General features: G+C 27.2%; 3 protein-coding genes across 3 annotated transcripts; 1 reads left to right on the top strand and 2 right to left on the bottom strand.

The window, feature by feature from the left end:
* Positions 1–19: 19 nt before the first annotated feature.
* LOC114131017 (cadherin-87A) lies at positions 20–13,012 on the bottom strand. Its single transcript, XM_050202819.1, is given in 28 exon segments — positions 20–755; positions 1,336–1,482; positions 1,561–1,654; positions 2,033–2,137; positions 2,212–2,336; positions 2,501–2,812; positions 2,876–3,168; positions 3,559–3,658; positions 3,768–3,967; positions 4,515–4,689; positions 4,778–4,972; positions 5,083–5,291; positions 5,364–5,532; positions 5,715–5,984; positions 6,468–6,625; positions 6,765–6,977; positions 7,205–7,496; positions 7,584–7,997; positions 8,070–8,225; positions 8,428–8,695; positions 8,790–9,259; positions 9,317–9,514; positions 9,599–9,711; positions 9,809–10,001; positions 10,443–10,577; positions 11,268–11,513; positions 11,638–11,837; positions 12,866–13,012. Coding segments are annotated over 28 exon segments (5,601 nt in total). The 5' UTR covers positions 12,918–13,012; the 3' UTR covers positions 20–656.
* A 679-nt stretch (positions 13,013–13,691) lies between these two features.
* Positions 13,692–16,517, top strand: LOC114131019 (uncharacterized). Its single transcript, XM_027996142.2, has 5 exons — positions 13,692–13,838; positions 13,905–14,035; positions 15,440–15,838; positions 15,910–16,075; positions 16,203–16,517. Exons 3-5 carry the CDS (start codon positions 15,664–15,666, stop codon positions 16,465–16,467), a joined length of 606 nt encoding a protein of 201 aa, XP_027851943.1. The 5' UTR covers positions 13,692–13,838; positions 13,905–14,035; positions 15,440–15,663; the 3' UTR covers positions 16,468–16,517.
* LOC114131018 (transcription factor IIIA-like) lies at positions 16,447–17,929 on the bottom strand. The gene is made up of 2 exons (XM_027996141.2): positions 17,616–17,929; positions 16,447–17,479 (listed from the first exon to the last, which is right to left on the bottom strand). Exon 2 carries the CDS (start codon positions 17,324–17,326, stop codon positions 16,514–16,516), a length of 813 nt encoding a protein of 270 aa, XP_027851942.1. The 5' UTR covers positions 17,327–17,479; positions 17,616–17,929; the 3' UTR covers positions 16,447–16,513.
* Between the last annotated feature and the right edge of the window lie 476 nt (positions 17,930–18,405).

The following is an 18,405-nucleotide window of genomic DNA, read 5'->3' as shown; positions in this document are numbered from 1 at the left end:
TTAGAAAATGTTAAAATCATTAAACATTAACTACATATATTTCAAAGTACAATATAAAATTATAAAAATACAAAAATAAGTTAAATAATGGATAAATGCTAATAAATAGTTTCACAGCGTAGAATAAAATTTAAATATTAATTACTTTATACAAAATATGTTAGATCTATAGTTATTGAAAGGAATTCGTTTTAATACTGAAATATCACAATTGACAAACACAAAAAAAATATGCATTTAATTACTTATTTTTAACATAAATAATAATTCGATGATCACATGTTTAATCATTTTGCAGTAAAATTCCTTCAAATAATTTGAAATGATGTTTAAATGCAATCTAATTATAAGAAATAGAATTATCTATTGTAAACTTATTTATAAAAAGTTGGCCCTGTGTTATATGCACATTCATAATTATTGACTTAATAAATTATATAAATAAATTATTACATATATTTGATTCGAATATATATTGAGTTATATACCTTGTAAATGTATATACATTAAACATATTATATTGTAACACATAAATAAATACTAGCATAGATTAAATATGACATGATTTAGTCTAGGGTACTAGTGACTAAAAAACATTAAAGATTTTTCTCCAATATTGTTAAATAAAGTAAATATGTTAAAATAATTTATAATCATCATATATCAGAGTTGTTTATCAACAGATTACTAGTGTCCAAAGCAGAATCTGGAACTTGGAATGTAGATCCTTGAAATCCAAGTGAAGCTTCAAACAACTACAAACATCAAATTTAAAAAAGTTAAAAACGAACAAGGTGTCAACGATTTATGTTTGGTAAATTTGTATCTACTGCAATTTGTTTATTTATGATTACACAAAAATATTACATTCAAAAATTTTATATAAAAAATTTGACCAGTGAGGATTAAATAAAACTTGGTACGGAACCCCCTACTCGCATCTCATTGATCAATTTTGAAGTTATTTAATAATTGTATTGTTATGCAATGAGAAATACTCAATGAAAAAACCCAAGGTCAAACGTAAGGTATGGAGAAAATACAATGGCTGGATCAAATATACCACTAAACCTACACTTGGCCTATATTTGCTAATTTTTGATATTATCCACAGGAAAAGTAGGAGGAATGCAGGAATATATATAATTATTATATATATACATATGGATGGCAGACATGATTGGCCAGGACCATTGGTTGACTAGTAATTTACTTAAATTTTTATTTAAAAGCCATGTTTAAGTCAGCAAGCTTAGGACATTTAAATCCACTCTTGTCAATTAAAATAAAAAAATATCTTTTGTAGTATTAAATATTAATATTTGAATATATTACTTGTTGACTATGAGAAGTGGCTCCATCAGGAGGCAAAGGCAAAACAGATCCTCCCAAAGTAGCATATTCACCAGGTGTCATTGTCAATAAAGTATTTATAGAGCCACGCCGAGAAGGACGCCGTATCGTTGCGTATGTATTATCTCCCTGAAACATACAATATTTATTTTATAATGATTAAAAACAATATTGAACAAAAAAATAATAATAATAAATCTAATTTACCACAATATTATCTTGACTTATTGGCATTTCTTTATTTTCTAGATCACAAAATACTTGCATAGTTAATTCTTGTTCTTCATATAACTTTAATTTTCTAAAACAATAACAATAAACAAACTTAGATGAGGTTTCACAATAACATAACTATCTTTCTGTAATACATTTTAAGATAAAAAAATATCAAGCTATTGTGTTTAGTAACAACATAACATTAACTAATGCCAAATTATAAATCATCTACAAATAAAATGTTTTATTACTTAGTATGCCTGATAAATATCGTAAATAATATTTATAACACAATCATTAAAAAACTAAGTAAATAAAACTTCATTAAATTATTTATGAATGTAATACTATTGCTTTCAAGTTTGAGATACCTGCCTACTAATCAAATACCTGTACTTTCCATTTTTAGTTATAATAACTAATTGAAAGTATACATTATTATTTATATTCAATATTATCTTACTGTTCAATCCAAAGAGGATTTTCTGTAGTACTGAGATCATCAATCACAGCTTTTTTAATTAATATATCATTCTTTATCGAATTATTGTCCAATTCCGAAAACATCCTGATAATATACAAATACAATTTATTAATGTTAATATGTTTAATGTAAAAAAATAATTTTCAAAATCGATTTACCAATGTCTGAAGCAGCAACAAATTATTAGTACACCAATACATCCAACAGTCAATACAACTAATAAAGCTACCAAAGCAGCTATAGTAGGTTCGAATGATTCGTTTTGAGTAACAACCAATGCAGGCTAAAATTAACAAAATATAATTTAATACTTATAATTTAGCATTATGAGGATTAAGATAGTTGTAAACATTATTTTAAGTTGCAAAAGAAAATAATAATAGTTCTCTTAATTCAAATATTTTTATTTTTATTAAACCTAGTTATTAATTTATATGTCATACACACCACAACATTTTCAATAGCAAAATTGTGATAGTAGTCCTTCAAATAGTCATATTTATCATCAATTATAGTTAAAACTTCCCAACTAGACATTATATCATTTCTTGACGGATCAACTAAGTGCAAATACACATCGCTCCAATCAGGTTGAATATAACCATACTGGTTAACATGGTAACGAACATCATCCAATACAACAATCATATTAGTTGCATTTGCTAAACTAGAGAGTATTTGTTCTCGACCTTCATTCACTGTTTGTGGGGCACGTGACACTATTAACTTAACTAATTGGTGGGTTTCATACACCCATACCTAAAACAAAAAAAATGTTCATTTAGAATAGTCAATTGGATTTTATAACTGTAGTTATATTACTGTGGCTGTCGTTAATGCAACTCTATAAGGAGGTGCGATTTCTTTGGCAGCTATTTGCAAGTCAAAACGTCCTTGATTATACTCCGCTAAAAATGCAGAGGTAGAGATACGACCCGATTGATCGATTGAAAAAGGATCTTTTATTAAAGATGACCATGTCAAATTGTTTAACCCCGGTCTATATAATTGTGTGTTCTCTATATAATACAAAACTGTACTATTTTCTTCATAGTCCAGATCAATTGATGTTACTTGAAGTACAACGTCTCCAACTTTGGCCATAGTATTTACTCCTGAAAATTAAATATTCGGCACAAAATTTATTAATTAATTCAGCAATCTTTTAAATTTGGATAAATATAAACTGAAGATTAACAGCAGAAGTTATCAAATATAAATAAATAAATAAATAGTAATGTATATTATAATATAATGAAACTTAACTAATAAAATTAATGTAGAAATAATAGCGTAATCTCAATTATTATTTTTTTTTTTTATGTCAAAGTTTAAGCTGTTGTATCTTTATAATTTAAAATAACCAAAATGTTTTGGAATTTAAATAATTACTTGAACAATGAAAAATTTTATATTCATAAAATCTACAACTTAAAAAAATGCTGTTCAAATAAATTAATGTAACTCAATATGTTTTAGAGAACAATAAGATTAAATCAACTGACCTGCATAATAATGACTAGTTTGAAAAACTGGGGCATTGTCGTTTTCATCTGTTATCAAAATTAATACTTTAGCCAAACTATAATCGTCATCTTCTTCATCCTGTTAAGTAAGTAAATAATATAAGTAAACACAAGCTTGAGTCAAGTAAATACATAGGAAAATTTATTTGAGTGATATAGGTCAAAACCTCATATAATGTTATAATTACATTTTTGTGTTGATAATCGTTATCGTTTGAAGCTTTGACAATAATTTCATATGAACTCTGTTCTTCTCGATCTAATGTTTCATTTGCATAAATAGTTCCATCGAGACGGTCCACAATAAATGGGACTGGTGTATTTGATAGTAAATAATAATAAATACGTGCATTTTCACCTTGATCTAAATCAGTTGCTTTAACTTGACCTAAGAAATATTTTATATTATTATAAAATATATTATATTATAACCAATACAATCTAAAAATCTTAAAAATACGCAAAAAAAATCTTTCATCTTTAATTTCATTAATTTAATATCTTAAAATAAAATTATATTATTTGAGATTCATTTCCTATGGTAATTTTAACATATTGTAATTTCAATCTGAAATACATTCATCACTTTGTTCAGAATCTAAAAGTAATAACGAAAACATTTATTTTTTCTATGAATTTGGTATGTGGCTAAATTATGTTTTAAAATTCTATTGACCATAAATATAACAATAAATACATTAATTAATTAATATAACCAAAATATTACATATTATTATGCATTTAAGAACCATTTACAGCAAAAAAAATTTGTAAAATACAAAAACATGCTGTACAGTGTACACGTTGAAAAATGGCAAAATATGCAAAAATTAATAAAATAAAACTTTGTATTTCAGATTATTTACAATAATTTAAACTTTTTGAACTATTCGAAAAAATATACATATATATTATATATCAATGTAAACATTTACCAATCTTAAATTGAGGTCTATTATTTTCTTTTACAGAGAACGTGTACAATGGTTTATGATCATTATGTACAGGAAATCGAGGCTTATTATCATTAACATCAATTAAATTGACTGTAAGGAGTTTTAATGTTTCATGCCATGTTGGTGATCCTTGATCTCGTGCGACTAATACCAACTAAATAAATACATTTTATTATAAATATTGACAATTATTTTTCAATTTAAAAAAGAAGTGTAAATGTTAATAATAAATTAATTTGTACTTGATAAGATGGTTTAGTTTCATAATCAAGTAAAATTTGAGTTTTTATCTGTCCTGTTTCAGTATTAATAATAAATTCATCTGTCTGTTGTGCATTTGAATTTGCAACTTTGAAAAAATAAGTCACTCTGCCATTTTCTCCAAAATCTTTATCTTCAGCACAAACAGTTAATATCGATGTTCCAACACTAACATCCTTAAATGAGAATTGAAAATTTTAAATATTAGTGAACAATTTTGAATATAATACTATACAATTCTTAAGGACGAATTATATTTAACTGTTAGATAATAAGAGGACCTTACTTCTAGAATAGATAGTGTGGAATTATTAGTGGATGGATGAACAAATATAGGTTGATTTTGATTAACATCTAATACAGTAATGTTAATATTTGCTTGATCTCGAAAAACACCATCAAAAACATCAACTTCAATCAAATATACACCTTTTTTACCATTCAAAGACATGGCTGAATATAAAAATCCTGAGTCCATATCAATGGTAAATAAATCTAAAATCAATTCATCAAAAATATAATTTAATATATAAATAGGTATTGCTTAATTATTACATTCCTACATACCTTTATTTCCTGATATAATAGAGTATTTCAATTTTGAATTTAGATCTTTGTCAATGGCTTTCAATTGCATAAGAGGTGTTGTAGGAGTAGAGACAATAATAGACAATGAATAAGACTTTGGGTCAAATTGTGGTGGATTATCATTCACATCAATTAATTTAATAAATAACTGAAAATAAAATAATCAGCACATATATAATTTATACTCACCAATTTTACTATTTAATGCTTAAATTAGAAGCAGTCTACACTTTTAAAGTAATGTAAACTTTGGGCCTATCATTAAAAAGCTTTAGTATATAAATTTTTTTAATATTGTACTATAAAATAATTATAAAAAAAAGTATTTACTAATACTACTGCAGTTTTTGTTAAACCAGGTGGAGCTTCATCTTTAGCTTGAATAGTTAACATAAAATCAGATGTGACTTCACGATCGAGAAAACTAGAATCATTAACTTTTACAATTCCTGTGTCTGGATCAATAATAAAACCATATTTGTTGCCAATGATGGAGTAACGAACTAGTCCAAACAACCCTTTATCAGCATCAGTAGCAATTACAATTGTAACAAAAGTTCCAACTGGTGCATTTTCTTCTATTTCTGCTTTATATTCAGTCTAAAACAGTAGTATATTAATAATGAAACAATAATTTTTACAATACACAATAAAATTATATATTTATTTTATTATAGTATACTAAGAAATAGAAATTATTGACATTTAAAAACTATGCATAATATTCATTCCAAATTTAAATTGCTTAGTTATAGAATTTATAGTATATTTGAAAATATAAGCAAACTATAGAAAATTTAAGATATAAATGTATGTATTAAAACTATGCAAACAATTTAATTAAAAAATTTGTGAGTTGTGAATGTTATTGAAAATATAATTCTCAGCAACAATTAAACAAAACATTACATTAACTTTATCAATTTCATAAATTATAGTAGTCTGCAATTTTTAAATACATTTATAATCTGTAGTGTATTTAAAATAATTTTGATCACAAATAATATTTTTTAAATATTATTTAATAAAAAGAATTAAAAAATTATAGTTAAATATAAATTTAAAATATATGTACAATAATACCTGGTTAAAAACTGGAGTATTGTCATTTATGTTAGTAATTTTTATAAATACAGTAGCAGTAGTTGAAAGTTGAGGATGACCAGTGTCATAAACAATCAAATTAAGATCAATATTTTCAATGGTTTCAAAGTCAAGCTTTTCTTTAGTAAATATGACTCCTGAAATGAAAATTAATAATATTATAACTAAATAGTAAAAATAATGACCATATTGACTAATATGATATATTTATTGTTTATACATATAAAATATAAATAAATATTTTTTTTCTTTTGATATTTAGATTTATTACATTACCTGATGTTCGATTAATATCAACAAATTGATTCTTTGGAATAATATCATAGTGATCAATTCCTGAATCATCAGTAGCAATAAATTTTCCAATAACAGTACCAATTGGTTGTTCTTCTGGACATGATACAGTATAATATGGATTGTCTTTAGTCCAAGGTGGATTAAATACTGGTGGTATATCATTTATATCTATAATAGTTACCATAAGTGTTCCTAGAAATAAGAAAATTATTTAAATATATATTTTAAATAAAATATACTTAATAAGAAAAGAACATTTTAAAGAACATAATATACAACTTTTTAAAATATTTATAATACCAATAAAGAATTTAAACATAACTGATAATTAAATTATTTTTACATACTGAATATCCTACATAACAACATAACTTACTAACCATACTTAATTGAGTAATAGTTTAAATTTATATAATAACCTGTAGACTGCTGGACATCAGGAGCAGATGTATCAGTAACTACGACTGATAGACTAACAATAGCCGCAATGTTTCTGTCAATGGATTTGGCTATTATTACATCACCATTAGATGCTCTAATTTTAAACCAATTTTTAATATCTGCATTATTATTCAATTGATTTCCATTGCTACTAAACCCAGTGATCTCTGAATAATTTAATGAGAAATTTAAAGCATCTTCATCACTAGTATCTGGATCATGAGCAATAAGGCGGTATATAACTGTACCAACAGGAACATCTTCAGACACCTAAACATTTTTATAAAATTAAAGTAATTGAACTAAATAACACTAAAAATCTAACAATAAACATTAAATCGTTAATAAATTTCATACCTCTGTTCGCTGTATTAATGGAGTGAATTCTGGACTCTTGTTATTTACATTTATTATATTTATGAATACTGTTGTACTTCCAGTCAATGCAGGTGTGCCTTTATCAATTGCTAATGTTTTAATGGCATAATTTGAATGTTGATCAAAATCAAGTTTCGATGAAGTATAAATAAGTCCAGTAATAGGGTCAATAGCGAAATGATTAAAAGAACCTTCTTGTATATGATATGTAAGATTTGCATTCATATCTAAATCCTCATCTATTGCCTCAACTGTAATAACGCTAAAACCAATGGGTTCATTTTCATGAATAGAAACATTATAAGATTCCAACAAAAATTGTGGACTATTGTTGTTGACATCTAACACAACAATGTTAACAGTCGCTTCATCATTATAAACTCCATCACTTGCCTACATCAAACAAATCACCAATTTTTTTAAGTAATTATGAATCCAAATACGTAATATACACAATATACTTACACTAATAATAAGTGTTATATTATTTTTTGACCTTTGAAGTCCATTAGGAGATGATATAAATATTTCTCCACTACTTTGATCTATTTTAAATAAATGCCTTTCATCTCCAGATAGTATTGAATAAATAATTGATGACGATTTATCTGCATCAATTGCCTATAAACAAATTATTTTGATTAATTATAATTTCAAAATAATAAATAATTAATCAAAGTATTATTTTGTAATTATTATAAGAGAAAATACTTTGGTAGTTATGTTATAAAATTATTAATTAATACTTATTTGAATTGCCTAATTTATTTAGATTAATAGTAAAAAATGTATAAATAAGTACATTATTATTTGTTCAACTTACTTGAACAATAAGAGGAGGTTCAAATGTTGTTACTCCTTCATCAATGAGACTTGTATACGTGTGTTGAATAAAAATTGGGGGATTATCATTACTATCAGTTACCAAAACCATTATAGTTACTGAATTTGATTGTCCTTTACCATTATCATCAGTTGCTATAAAAGTTAAGTAATAATTTGACTGTGTTTCATAATCTAAACATGGTGGTTTTCCCACATTTGAACAAAGTGCAACAGATATTACACCAGTGGTTTTTTCTACATAAAACCTAAAATAAATATGGTTTTTATTCAGAAATTTGAAAATATAATTGATTTAAATAAAAGTAATAGAAGATCTGAAATATTTATTAAAATATTTACTTATCAGCTGAAGGTCCACTTAATGTATAAATAATACTTGGATTACTATCTCTATCAGTTGCTTTAACTACTCCTATTATAGTTCCAGGTGTAGCTGTTTCATTTACTGTAAGAGTATAAGCATTGTTGTCAAATTCTGGAGGATTATCGTTAACATCTGTTACTTGAATTGTAAGTGTAGCAGTCGAAGTTAAATCATACTTTTCACTTGGTTCACTCGCTATTACCTATTTTATCGTAAGGAACAAAATAATAAATTTACAATTTGTTATATTAATATTTATTTTATTTATAAATATAAAACTAGGTTACCAAAACAATAAACTTCTCTGATTAGGATCTTCATAATCTAATTTCACATTATTTGCTAATTTTATTCCAACATCTATTGAACCAATAGCTTTGGTTGGTTCTACAACAAACAATTTTGACTCGTCGTGCAATCGCAATGAAAATTCTGAATTTGCACCCTAGAGAATAAAATTAATTTAAATTCTAGGTTTTGCAGTCATTAAGAAAATTCTTACTAAATCTGAGTCCGTAACACTCATGTTTAAGTTGGGTAAAGGAGTACCAGGAGCTATATTTTCAGGTATTGAAATAAAATAGTCTCGTTTATTAAAAATTGGTGGTTCATCATTAACATCTTGTACAGTTATTGTAATAATTGCAGTAGATGAACTTAATTTGTCGTCCAAAGCTGAGCCATTAAAAACTTCTCTTGCCTGAAAATAAATACAATTATTTATTTAAAACAGTATTAATACCATTATATTAAATAATGTAATACTCATATTATGCATACTTACTCGAACTGTTAATGTAATAATACCATTATTATTAGTTAAAGTTTCTCGGTCTATTGGTTTAGCAGTACTTAAATTTCCTGATAAACCATCTATAGAAAAATAATCCATAGGATCTGTAAATTAATAATTTGTTATTATTTTAAATGTTAAATTTTAGATGGTTTGTTTGAGGTAGAATTAATTTTAAATTAATTAAATGAGTTTATTTACTTTGTATTAAATCATAAACAATACTTCTTGGATCTCCCCTATCACCATCTTTTGCGCTTACTGTTAAAATATGAGTTCCAACTGATATGTCTTCACTAATTACAGTAGTAAGAGATCCATGAAAAACAGGAGGCATGTTTTGAATGTCTTTAACATTTATATCTAAATTTATTTTGGTTTCATGTACACCATCCTAAAAATTACAAAATATTTAATACAATGTTTAACATTTTAAATTAAGCAACACAAAAGTAAATAATAGTATAATGTATATTATATTCATTACATTATTTAACTTTATTATTAATTTAAATAATTTTTTATAGTCATGTTCATGTATTGAAATATATGTGATTAAACAATAGTATACAAAGTATACTTAGTTTTTTTTTATTAAATTAGAAAATTTACAGATTGTAGCATATTATGTATAATAAGCAAATACAATATAATGATGTGGAAAATATTTACATGACAAGAAATACGAGGAAGGCTATCCAGAGGCAGAACCCTTAAGATAAAAGAGATAAAATGTTATTGTGTATTATCAAAAAAAAGTAAATATTGTAACTTTTATTTTCAATTTACATAGTTTAAATAGCAAAATCTGCATTATTAGTAATTATTTACTTACGCTAGCAATTATAACCAGCTTGTAAAACTGAGTTTCTGAATATTGTATATCTCCATTTACAACTAAAACACCCAAATAGTAACTTTCACTAACATTCAACGGTTGTATTTTGAATTTCAAACATCCGTCTTCATTCTATAAATTATATTACATGTTAATTATTTTCATTTAAAATTTTATTAAAGTGGATTTTTTATTCTAACATGCAATGTCATTTTGACATTATACAACTATTTTACATTATAAAATATTATCTAAAAAGTTATACCTAAATTATGATATCATGCAGCATAAGAATTTAAATATATGCTAATTCCAGCCAATTTTATTTTAATAAATATAAAAATATACAGAATCATGTAATGCAATATGGTTGGTGTCAAAACATAGGTTGTCATATAAATTAAATCAACGTAATTTTTGAGGTATGCAAGACAGTAAAAATAATAAAATATAATAATGTAATTGATCTCTAAATAGCATCAACATTCATAAAAATATAAATGTTTCATACAGATTTGAGGAAATCATGTGGTGATCAGACTTGTTGAATAAACAGTAATAATGATGCCGTTCAGTTGTATGTGATGTCTTCGCGTTAGTGTCAAGAGTCACCCTATCTTGCTTCTCCAGTAATCGTATAAGGTGAAAATCTAGATTGATTAGTATTGTTTATATACCTTAATAGTAGTTAGAAAGAATGAGCATCAACAGTACGCTATACAGTGCTCATATTTTGTACTAGCAACTGCTGCGGACAGCATCAAAGTGTATCTTAGCCTATGGTATTATATGTGTTAGTATAATTATTTTTAAATAAATTACCTGGAAAACTGATTCACATCTAACTTCAAGAGGTTCACCAACTTTGTCTAAATCTTCAACATGGATCCACTTAAACACAGTAGTACCAATTTTGGATTCTTCATTCACCATACCTTCGTAAGGGGTATGTAAAAATTTAGGAGCATTATCATTTTCATCTAATATAATCACAGATATAGGAAGTCTAACAACATCGCCAGAATTTTTCTGTTGAAGAGTTACAGTAAATTTTAATGTATCACTTTCCTAAAACATAAAAACAAAGTTTATTTTAAATAAATTACAGTTATTCTCCCCAATGTGTAATTAAATATGAATATGTTAAAATTATAATTCTGTCTAATTCAAAACAACATTTTACAATATTTACCTCATGATCTAAAGGTTTATTAACAGTAACAACTCCTGTATTAGAGTCAACAACCAAATAATCAGTTCCTTCTATCCCATATAACAGATCATTTTCATTTCCAAAAGAATCAACACCTTCAAGTTTATAAATAGATTGACCAACTGGAATGTTTTCAGAGAGAGCTTCATTGTCCATATATTTATTGAATACTGGTAAATCTATAAAATATTTAAAAAAAAAATAATAATAATTTATTAAACAAATCAAAAATATATATGATTATAACAATTTAGCAACAATTTTTTAAATATAGTAACATGTCCCATAAGTTACAATTTGATATTCAATCGATATAATGAGAACTTAGAACATTCATCTTAACTACAGAAAACAATTTAGTAATATCTCAATTATAGGCAAGACTAGACAATTTTATTAGGACAAACTAAGTGATAAATATGAAAAAACTTCTAGGTAAGTTTTTAATTTTTATTTTAAATTCTAAAAACTACTAAGTGCCTGTTTTACAATCATAGTTTAAACCTCGAACACTGATTTTACTGGCCGAATTTGGCGATTTAATTAATTGTAATACCCTAAGTCAGTATATATTATGATACGATGATATCCAGTCAGTATTAGGCCAGGCCATGGCCTGACCCATAGTTTTGCCTATGATCCCAATAATATAGGTATAAGAGAAAATAAATGAATAAATATTTAAATGTAGTCATTTTCATATTTAATATGATAACACACTTGTCATCTAAGTAGTTATAAGCAATGTCATTATTTATATTTGTATCCAAATATATATATTTAATCATATTTTGTAAACTTTCTATTATATTTGTTACAGTATTTAATTTGAAAAAAAAATAATTTGCACATTATCATTATTCATTAATTTTATGTTATGAGATGCCTATTTAATGACCTATAATATGATCGTATTGCAGCTTGAAATTAACTAGAAACAAAGTAGGTAATATTGTAATCAGTGATACAACCAGTTTATTTTATGGACTAATTTAAATAAAGTACCTACATGTAGGTATCCCAAATAAATCTTCCTAATTTTAATAAACTTAAATTTAATAATTTATTTTTAACACAAGCGGATCGTGGATGTATAATCATACACATTTTCCAATTAAAAGTTAAACTAGTTCATAATACGTATATATATTCTAAAACTAATAATATAATTTATATAGGTAGGTTAATCAACATTCAAAAGTATTACCATCAGCACAGGAAGAAGAAACGAGTAAAAAAGTCCAAAATATGTATTTCATTTTAAATTTTCAAAAAACCGCGGAGTAAACAAATCAATGTCGATTAAACTTTATCGAGTAAGTACACTAAAGTTTGAAACAAAAAACGTTTGTCGTACAACATTTTAAAAACAAACTATCGGACGAAAACTCGAATAAAATGAGAACGAGACGAGCAGTACATTTTCGCGTAGACCAAAAACGATAAAATATATTATATTGTATTAGGAATTAACCACTACAAGACCAAGAGACTTGTGTACTGCACCAGTGTCCAGTGCATCGAAATAAAACGGTGATGTACACTCGGCTACATAATAATAATAATGATAATAACGAAATGACGATGATGAACGGCAAAACAGTAATAATAATAATAATAATAATAATAGGTGAAAGAACAGGTTGAAGTACACTTTACTACACTAGTACGCTACGATATACACTGACTGCCGAGATATCGCCAAACGGCGTCTTGTTGGTGACAAGATAGCGGCGCACAGGTGGTTGAACCGTGGCGGGCTTACGAACAGAGACCATTCATGAATAAATTAATAACAGACGACGCGGGCCCGGTGGAAAATTCAAAATAAATCTCGAAGTCTACAAATAGAATCAGAGTTCTATTTATAATTAACGCGGCGAATTTAAAAATACCCATCTGTCGCATGCAAGTTCAAAGTACAGATCATCAAGTCCAAAGCACGGGTGGTACACGTCCGACCGCGCGAGTCGACCGGTTGGGCACACTGCATTTTCACGATCCGCGAGTACAACTACTACAGTACTACACTTTGTCGAATGTTCCCGCTCTGTCTATTCCGTGACTGTACGTCGTTTGTCGACGATTCTATTTATTTTTTCGTATTCCTCCTATTAATTTACATTTGTCCTGTGATAGAATATTTTATGTAGAATTGTACACGCCGTGTACGATATAGTGTAATTATATCATCGACTTGTGTAATTATTATATATTCAATAATTATTGTCATTCGTTTTATATAGAAACGAAGAGGTTTTTAGGAAGAATAAGAAGTATATCGTTATGGTCTATTCTAAGAATTTCTAAAGCCTAGGTTATACGCGGCCAATACGTGTGAATAATAGCCACTGGTCGCTGCTGCAGCCGTGCCGTCGTAAGTATAACCGCGACTGCTCACGGTCACAACGACGTTCGTCGAAGGTCGATCAGTAAATTTAATGAATTACAATTATCTTTTTTCTACTAACTACAAGTTACAGATACAGCTCGTACTCTTATCCCATCGTTAGAATACATAATATATTATTAAAAATTTACATTTTACAATAGGTAATTGTTATTGCCGTTCTCGGTTGAGCACTGAGCTATCGGGTATTCGGGCACCTTATATTACCTTAGTCTCACGAAAACATTAGCCGCTACAAACAGCATAGAATACAGCTGATTGCAGAGCTAAACGAGTCCGACTTGTTTATTCGCAGTCGTCGAACAGTAAAATTGTAAAACACATAAATATTATACTTTAATACATTTACAATTATTATTACTGGTGATATCAACTATTCTCAATAGACAATAACTATGTCGTTGCATGGACAACTTTCATTTTGTCCGATCCATTGTTTAAAAATTTTAAATGCTCAACGCGAACATTGTACGTTTGTACAATAAAATTATAGGGTCAAGTAAGAAAATACAAAATTAGGTATACTATTTTGGCTTATGCAATATGTATTTGAAAATATTACGTCGATAATTTTTAGTTCCAGATAATATGCCAATTTATTTAAATAACTAAAACTTGGATGTTTAATAACTAAGGTAATTTATAGTTCATAAATAGATTATATCGAAATTTAAAAATATAAAATATCACATTTTATGCTCATATTTCGACATAATTAGATATTTAAAACGATGCTGATTGGACATTTTGTCATCATGTATATTGTATTTCTAAAGACATTTTTAATAAGTACATAATACATATTACAATATTAGTAACAATTTAAACTTGAAACGTTAAAACAAAATTGTGCCTTAATTAGTTTTGATGCTTTTTAGTTCCTTTGAGTAGTACTTATGAGGAAATTTGAATTGAATTTTTAAGTTTTTTATTCATAAGCAAACATGTTGTTATGCATTTATCGAAAAAATAACTAAAACATTTTATTATTTATATAATTTACAGTAAATAATACTTAAACGTAAATATTTAGTCAAAAATGTAAGATTGCACTACTGCAATTTCTTTCTTTTGAATCATGACCAAAAAAATAAATAAATTTTGCTAAAAACTGGTTTTACATGAATATTCCCGTTAGAATAGTGTGACATTAATTTTAAGTTTTAGTCAGGAGCACGTCATTCAGAAGTTGTTCAGTGTTCTAAATTTTAAATTCTCAAACAAGTACCTGAAGTACCTACCTATTACTTGTAAAAAATACAAAATTAAAATAATGTAAATCGTATACGATAATGTCATCTATAGCACATAAAGTTAAGTATTGGCTTCATATTCTATGGTTTTAAATTTTAATTGTTTTTATCCATTTAGCACGGTTGTGGATTTGTATGACGTTTAGGCAGAATTTTATCATCTGAATTCATCCTTATCATTCGATGATTGAGGCACTGTTATTCTGTGATTGAGGCTTATCACTTATCAAATTCATCACGTGCGCTGTGAAATAATAACTAACAAGTAATAACAAAAAGTATTATATTATTCAATTATTTTTCGTTTCACTATTAAATTCAAATTTCTATTTTCTATTAACAATGAGCGATTGTGAATCCGAATCGGTACTGTCCGTTGACTCATCTACGAAAACTCGGAAAAAAGGAATCGTGTACTTGTCGTCAATACCGAAGTACATGAACGTAACGAAATTACGTGAGCTGTTAGGTCAATACGGTGAAATAGGCAGAGTATTTCTACAGCCTGCTGCTAATCGTAATATATTATTGTTATTTATACATTTTTAAATGGCTATACATTTTCATTAACTTTTTACACAATTTCAGCGAATCTGAAAAAACGACCGGCTAAACATTTTACTGAGGGTTGGGTAGAATTCGAACGGAAAAAGGTCGCCAAACAGGCCGCCGAACTACTGAATGGCAAACGAATCGATTCCCGAAAGCGTAGCAAATATTTTGATAGTGTGTGGAATTTAAAATACTTGCCTAGGTAAAGTAATAGCTGTTCATAATACATATATATTTTTTAATCAAAAATTAATATCCACAGTACTATTATCTTAATTAATTATATTTCATTGATCTATATTCTATATATTTATCATAATAACTTTCAGATTCAAATGGGTTCATTTAAACGAACGTTTAGCTTATGAAAAAGCTGTACGCAAACATCGTCTACGAGCTGAAGTATCACAAGTAAAAAGGGAAGCAAATCACTTTTCCTCCAATATTGTTCGAAGTGAAAAGAATAAGATGTATCAACAAACAAATGTCAATATTAATGTCCGGCAAAGGTTACCAGAGGAAGAATTTTTACAAAACAAAAATAGTGTACCAGATATTGAATCAAGAACAGAATTTTTATCAAAGCTTTTTTAATTTTCAATTCATCATTAATACATGTAAATAAATCTAATTTAACATTTTAATTTATTTTTAAAGCTAACCCAGCCAACTTATTTGCCATTAAATATGTTGGTTCTTTTTTTCTATGTCTATTAGCCATTGAAACAATCCTTCCATTTTGTTGATGGACTTTAATAACATGTTTTTTAAAACAATTTTTGTACTTAAATTCCCAATCACATCCAACTACATTGCATTTGTACGTTGTTTCTCTGTGAGACAATCGAATGTGATTTTGCATATACCTAAATTCGGCAAATGTTTTATCACATCCCGGCTGTGTACAAGTAAAGCTTGGCATGTGTATTTTAACATGTTGCTTTATTTGAGACTTGAGTAAAAAATGCTCATTACAATGATCACATACATAAGGTTCAGAGTGGTAAGTGGCCATGTGCTGTTGGTAAAACGACCAACTAAATTTATGTTCAGACAGTACACATGACGGGATGTCACATTTAAAACGTTGATGTTTGAGAGAATGGAGTTTGAGATCATCAGTGTTGAAAAACCGTCGACCACAAGTCTCACAGCGATGCTGCCTGTCGAATAATTTCGGTTGTTTTATTTTGACCTGATGTCGGCGGAGGCCCCATGCTGTATTGAATTGTCGGTCACAATGATCACAAAACAGAGGTTGTTCTAATCTTGGACGATTTTGATGTGCCTCGTCTACGTGTCTCTGCAAGTGTTGTCGTCTATGGTAGCCGCGATCACATTGAGTGCATTGGAATTCTTTAATGCCTTGATGTCGTTGAATATGAATTCGTAAACGGTATGGGCGACTGAATGTAGAAGTGCAATTTTCATATGGACATGGATGTTTGGCCATGATCCGATACACGGTCTTTGATCGTTAAGCAGTTGAGAACATTAAGCTACCTCTGAACAAAAGAGCAATTCGGGGTCATCGGAGTAAGTAAAAATAATTTATTAAAAGACCGATATTGAATACATCTATAGCTTGTTTTACGTATGGTTATAGCTGAAATCAATAATATTTATTATAATTTCAATTTTCAATCACAATTTGATCGAATAATATTTATCAAGTAAATATCTACACACTACCGACTTAGTCTTAATAATATAATAATATTCTAATTTGAAATTACTATTACCAATGATATAGTATATTAGTATAGTTTATATATTCATTCCGACCGGCAACCGCGGACCAAGATAAAATGGATTATAGAGTATAAATAGCTGGTAGACTGTGGACACTGAAAAAGTTAAAACATCAAAATATTCAAAACGAGTTACACGACTAAAATAATAACAATTCGAGACGGTAACCTTTATCTTATCACTAAATACTTATCAATTATCATTGAACGCTTATCGCTTAATATATTATATCACTGGTTTTGCGTAAAAATTTCCCATTTTTCCATCATTTTTTTGAAAACTGCTGAAAACATATTACTTTTTACCTCTAGAATTTACCAAAGGTATTCAATTTTCTCCAGGAAATCACCATTGAGGCAAACGAGAATTTTCACGCAAAACCAGTTTTCGACAAAATCAATTTTTTTTTTTATATATTATTGTTTAAAATTTTTCGAGATAATTGTAAAAATCACGAAAATTTAAAAGTAATTTTAATGTTGAAAATTCATAAAATGTATAGTATTTTTAGGTACCTAAGGTTAGAAAAATTACAGCGCAAAGTTTTCCTTTAAATAATTATAGAGACAACTTGAGCGTCATTTGTTCGGGGTGTAAAGGTGGTCATTTGCCATTTGCCTCTGTCTGATTTTAAAAGTAGCTCAATCGATGCTGGATTGTTACCGTTTAATCGTTTTTATATTTTATCAGTGAAAAAACATATCTATTTTTATAATATTTTCATATAGTATTATACTATACGTCTATATAGGTACTAAGAAATCATTGTCACGATGATAC

Source organism: Aphis gossypii, chromosome 3 (genome assembly GCF_020184175.1).
Source record: "Aphis gossypii isolate Hap1 chromosome 3, ASM2018417v2, whole genome shotgun sequence".
In the NCBI taxonomy this organism is placed as follows: Eukaryota; Metazoa; Arthropoda; class Insecta; order Hemiptera; family Aphididae; genus Aphis; species Aphis gossypii.
The sequence above is the reverse complement of the archived record's forward strand: the minus strand, read 5'-3'. Positions and strand labels throughout refer to the sequence as shown.

What these genes read in the sequence shown, in the direction of transcription:
- LOC114131019 (XM_027996142.2), top strand. Translation starts at nt 15,664, where the DNA reads ATGAGCGATTGTGAATCCGAATCGGTACTGTCCGTTGACTCATCTACG. An exon ending in TCTACAGCCTGCTGCTAATC is followed by an intron (nt 15,839 to 15,909) that starts GTAATATATTAT and finishes ACACAATTTCAG; the next exon opens with CGAATCTGAAAAAACGACCG. An exon ending in AATTTAAAATACTTGCCTAG is followed by an intron (nt 16,076 to 16,202) that starts GTAAAGTAATAG and finishes AATAACTTTCAG; the next exon opens with ATTCAAATGGGTTCATTTAA.
- LOC114131018 (XM_027996141.2), bottom strand. Translation starts at nt 17,326, where the DNA reads ATGGCCAAACATCCATGTCCATATGAAAATTGCACTTCTACATTCAGT.